The sequence below is a fragment of the Pteropus alecto genome, unplaced genomic scaffold (assembly GCF_000325575.1).
Source record: "Pteropus alecto unplaced genomic scaffold, ASM32557v1 scaffold414, whole genome shotgun sequence".
Taxonomy (NCBI): domain Eukaryota; kingdom Metazoa; phylum Chordata; class Mammalia; order Chiroptera; family Pteropodidae; genus Pteropus; species Pteropus alecto.
The window spans coordinates 918,864-924,754 of record NW_006435781.1 but is presented as its reverse complement, the minus strand read 5'-3'; the positions used below and the strand labels follow the sequence as shown (position 1 = coordinate 924,754).

The following is a 5,891-nucleotide window of genomic DNA, read 5'->3' as shown; positions in this document are numbered from 1 at the left end:
CTTCCTGTGAAAAGAAATGTTAATTTCTGGAAGGCATTTGTACATGGGTTTATATAATTTATGTCCTTATTTTAAAATAGCATCCTTGCAATTCTGATTAACAAAATAAAATAAAATCAATAAGACCCTTATTTATGCACTGTTACTAGAGAAAAATTAGTGAAGTAACTTTTTCATCTAAAAGATGAAGTCCGGATATGAAAAATAAGGAAAAACAGAAGATTATGTACTATGCTGCTTTAATTTACATTTTTAGTTGAAACATTTATCATTTAAATAAGGCCACATTGATAATACAGACAATAATATAGGCCTCAACTTTGAGATAAATAATATTTTAAGATATGGGGCTCCCTTTAACAAGAGATTCAGTTTTTAAAGGAGATAAATAACATGAACAATTTAAACCTAAAAGTACTTTGTTTATTTAAGTATTGTGTAATAAGTAACTTCAATGAACAAAAGAGAAACTAGAGACTATAATTTAACTAGGGCAGCGGTCCCCAAACTTTTTGGCACAAGGGACCAGTGCTCCTATGAGAACTTAATGCCTGATGATATGAGGTGGGGCTGAGGTGGTGATGCTAGCACTGGAGAGTGGCTGCAGATACAGATGAAGCTTCGTTTGCTTGCCTGCTGCTCACCTCCTGCTTTGCAGCCCATGAACTGGTACGCAGCCCAGGGGTTAGGGACCCCTTATCTAGGGAACCAAACAAGTGACCTATTTGCCAACTAATCAAGTTGAGATAAAGGTCTCAAGTAACTTGACTATGTTCTGTTCTCTGTCATAATGGTCAGATTTCTGCTGTTAAGTTTTTCTTCCATTTAATGTAAAACAACTATTCTTTTGCTGTCAGAATATTTCATTACAAAGCATGCCTTTAACCACCTAAATGGTAAACCTATTTGTATGAAAGTCAAAATAGACACAGTAGAAACTGAACAGGGCTGGAGTAGGAGATAGAAATATCTGATAAATTGAACATAGTGTTAATCACTTTTATAATAAGCTTTAAAATGATCTTATTGAATTTTTAATGTCATTTCTTACCTACAGCTGCTAAGTACTTTATTTCAAAAACACTAAGAAAAGTGTCAGTATGATTTCTAGTATTTAAAATAGCCTCATTTCTGTTGTAGCTTCTCTGTAATCATGAAAATGAATGGGCATCTCACAAATACAAAATATAAAATTCAGTTCAGCACTTGTTAAGCTTCAGCACACAATTGAAAAATGAGGATGTCTATAATTTGCAGGTGTCTTTAGTGCTGTTTTATACCAAGAAGTAAGCTCACACACTTTCATGACTTTAAAACTCTTACCAAGGCAGGATTTGAAATAATATGTCAATTGTAGGATGCATATATAAACATTAATCTCAAATGTTGTCTTCTATGTTAAAGTTTGCAATAAAATATTTAGAAAATATTTACAAAACATTTACGTCAAATTTGGCAATGTTCCCTTAGTAAAAATGTTTCAGTAAGGGCAAAAAAAGCTATCTTAAAATTGAAACAATATAGTTTCAAAGATATAAAAATGTAAGCCAAAATATAATATGAAATTGATTGTTTAGTATATTTTTCCTAAAAGTTACTTCCATATTTCAATAATACTCTGGTTTAAAGTATATTGAACTTCATTCAAAAAAGATATATAAATTGCTTTCTAGTGAGTCTTCAGTTTTCATTTCTCAAAATGACTCATGGGAGCAGATGGCTATAAACACCTGTAAATCACATTTTTTTTTACCATATGTACTTCTTGAAGGAGATTGGTATTTATTGCTTCACTAAAACCTTCTTCATTGCATCTTACTCCTCTGCAGCATTCAGTACTGTTAAGCATAGCCATCGTCACACAGCCGTGGCCTCCCTAGCCTGGCCTAGTTTTGCTATGTCACAGGTTTCTCTCTACTTCTCTGAGAGCTGTATCTTTGTCTTTATTCACTAACTTGACTAATATCTATTGACAAACCTACCCTGTGCCAGACATATTCTATGTACTAGGGATAAAATAGTGGGCCGGAAAAACAAGGTCCTCTTACTTTTGTTAGCCCACAAACACTTCGCTGTGGCCTTAAGCAGAACTAGTCATTCAATGTCTCAGTCCTTACAACCGCTGGATGCCTCCTTCTCTTGGGCACTATCAGTGATGACTCTATGCTTATCTTGTTTATCCTGTTTTCCAACTCATCAATAGGATTCATTTGTGTCAAAGTGATATTTAGGTCATGGAGTGGTTAAAATTGTCAACAGAGGCCAGGGCAGAGTAAGAAGGCTGAGAAAGGAACACAGAAAAAGATCAATATTTTGTGAGCAAGTGGAAGAAGAGCTAACAAATTACCCCCAATAATTCCCAAATTTATATCTCTAATTGAGATTCTCTCTCAAATTCTGATTAATATATATCCAACTGTATCTTTGATATCCACATGGATGTCTAATAAACATCTTAAACTTAACATGTCAAAACTGAACTTACACTAAACCTTGTACCCTAACCTGATCCTCTTGCAATTTTCCACATTCTATAGTTAATATATCAGCTCCATTCTTCTAGTTGTTCATGCCAAAATTCTTAGTGTTATCCTTGACCCCTGTTTCTACCAACCCACATACAACTGGCCACCAAATCCTGTGGGCTCTACCTTAAGAATATGCAGAATTTGACCCCACCACTACTCTGATCCAAACTACCATTTTCAGCTTGGATAATTCTGAATATGGGTCTAATGACAGTGCTTTCTCTAGAGAGTTGTGATTACCATATGAGTTACCACAAGTATTTTAGAATATGCCCTGGCACACAATAAATAAGTGGTAGTTATAAGTATCATCCAAAATTCCAATTATATTCAAAGCACAAATATTCAAAAGCTTTTTCCTCTATAAAATTTTTTTTTTCTGCTTTTTACATTGCTTTCTCCTCTTTGTGAATTCAGTTATACTCATGTATTATACTATATAATTTGGCTATATTATGTTTTACCTACCTTTATTACTTTCTAACTTATTTGTATAACTATGACATGTGTTTTAAATTAATATTACAAATTATCAGTGTAGGAATCACATTGTATCTTTTTCTTTTAGTATGTTAAGCACAGTATTCAGACTTTAATAAATATTTGTTGATGTGAAGTGAAAAACTGTGTTGAAGCTCTGAATATTAACTTGCTTATGAAAATCCAATGCGAATTGAATCACCAAATCTTTAAGATTTATTACATTGTTCCTGATCCATTGCAATATGCATTCAGGCCACAACCGATGTTGTAAGCTATTCAGATATCTCCCTGTTTCTTTTATTTTACTAATTCTTTAGCTGTTAGAATAAATAGTTAAATAGCAGTCCATCTGCATTTCCTGGCTAAATTTTTCCACGGTTTCCTCTCAGCACCTCAGATACCTAACAACACCCATAGTCCTTCATTCAGAATTATGTCTGTCCAAGTTTTCCAGATGCCACGGAATGTCATCAAAAACAAAAAGAACTATGCAAACCTATATATCACTGCTCTGAGTGTTCCTCAAACACAATCCTAGTTCATCAGCACCAACTAAATTGAAAATAATTTCACAAGTCCTTTTGTGATAGCTACATTTGTGGCAAGTTCTATACATTGTCTAAATCATTTTACAGAAAATCTTGATGGAAAAATTGGTTCTTGCACATAGTAACAGAGACTTGTGTCAAAGTAAATGTTTTTTCCTTCATTAAAATTAGACATGTGGCATTGTATGTTTCCAATTTTTTTTTGAACCAGAGCATGCTTTTAAATCTTGTGTAACTGAGCAGAGAGGGGCAGATAGGTTTCATGGAGAAAAATCCTGTCAATACAGCAATCCAGGGAAACTTAAAAAACTTATTACCACCAAGGAATGGGATTGAAAAATATGGACAGGATGGTTTTCTTTCTTTTTTGTACTTTATACTCCTTTTCCTGTTTAAATATGCAATCATGAGCTCCTTATTATTTTGATAAAGAACTGAAAATCCAGTATGAGATCAAGCAAGTTCATAGATAACTACTATACAAGATAGAATGTAATTAAATCTGAACAAATTAATACGAATGCCAGTACATTAATTTGGAAAAATAAGAAACATATTTGGTCATATTTTGCCCATTTTATAAATGATTAACGCTGTCAATGTTGGAAGAACATGCTTTCCATCACTGCGTTTTATAAAGGGAAAGGAAAGCAAAACCACTGTTTTATATAATTGTTCTGAACCTAAATGAATAATTAAAAAAAAAAAACTATGATATAGGAGCAGGACCCTAATACTCTACTTCGCTTCCTTACCTTTTTGGAAGTCCCTAGATTTCCTCAATGATGAGAACATCCTTTTAATCTTTTCTCTAAGGTATGGCAAATTCAATTTGGCAATTGATAGTAATTGAAGTCCATTAATTATATGTGATTTACAGTACAGAGTTCTTGATTTTTTCTTTGAATATTTAAAGATATGCATTAGGATTCAGAAATAAGCCGACTTGGGTGAAAGTCATTGTATTAGATCGAACTATATGCAATTGCCAATATTTGAATATTTTGACCTATCTAATATCAATTCACAAGGTTCAATTGTTATTTTAGTATTAAAGGCTTATGATTACCAATTTAAACAGGAAAATGAATACAGACCAGCTTTTCTAAAAGTCAAAAGAAAAACAACAAAATAGATAACAAAAATAAATCTCAAAACTCAAAAGAAAAAAGAGAAAACAAAGCACTTCTAATTGGAGAGGATGCAAGGAAACATGGCAGGGTGAAAGACGTCCCCAGATCTCTCCCCTTGAAACAACAATAAGCTGAACATCTAAAACTCAACAAAAAGCATCCAAACTGCACACCAGCATGTCTGAGTGTGGAATCTGCGCATAAGAGCTACCACAGGTCAGAACTCTGGGTGTCAGATGGTGGACTGGGAGAAATAAAGAAGTTGCCTCTCGCAGCTCCCAAAGCTCCCATAAGCAGGAGATGGGGGAGGAGAAAGTGCGGCATCTTCCCTAAACAGCCTTGCCTGAGAGAGTTTGGAAGTTCCACGTAGCCAGAGACAGGGCCCAGTCATCAGGGCAGAAAACAGAGAAGCGGATAGCAGAGAAACAACAGCTGATTTTTACCAGCCGCAGCTGCAAAACCGAGCCTGAGCTGCAGACCCCAACCCTCAATCCAAAGGGCCCCTCCTCTCATACCCTCTGAGATTGATCACCACAGAGCCCCAGGAGAATCTTAGCAACCACTACCGAAACTGTTGCTAACATTGATAGGAACTGAAACTGAGGATAACAAGCATGATTAAATATCTACAAGAAAATAAAGGCATTATATAAAGGCATTATTAAGGCTTTATATAATGCAGGGATCCAAGAGGGTTAGATGCCACCTACTAGAAACCATAAGAAAAGAGCCTTCTTTGCAGCAGGCTAAAGAGAGATCTTTATACAATAAATCTTCTTTCTGGAAAAAAAGCAGAATACATTTCCATTAATGTCCAGGTGGAGAAATAGTCCATTAAACATCATGAATAACCAAGGTGACAAGGCATCTCAGAAAAATCTCGAAAAATCTCCAGAAAATGAGTTTACAGACATAGAAATATGTAACTTAAGTGACAGAGAATTCAGGATGGTACTTCTGAAAAAACTCAGTGAGTTCCGAAATAAGTCATATCAACAATTTCGGAAACTGCAAAAACAGCTAGATGAGCAGAGCAAGGAGATTAAAATCCTCAAAAAGAACCAAATAGAACTTCTAGAGATGAAGAACACACTGCTAGAGTTGAAAAATGAAATAGCAAGCTTGGGAAGGAGTCAAGCAAATGGAGGAAGGGATCAGTGATCTCGAAGACAGAAATCTAGAAATAAAACGGAAGAAGA

At 34.6% G+C, this 5,891-nt stretch overlaps 1 protein-coding gene across 1 annotated transcript in view; it reads right to left on the bottom strand.

Annotated features, from left to right (window-relative positions):
• Positions 1–5,891, bottom strand: part of DMD (dystrophin) — a 1,580,480-nt gene that overhangs the window by 1,091,483 nt on the left and 483,106 nt on the right. Inside the window, exon 41 of the mRNA XM_006911463.3 lies at positions 2,385–2,397. Coding sequence (XP_006911525.1) covers positions 2,385–2,397 — 13 coding nt within the window. The remainder of the gene's footprint in view (positions 1–2,384; positions 2,398–5,891) is intronic.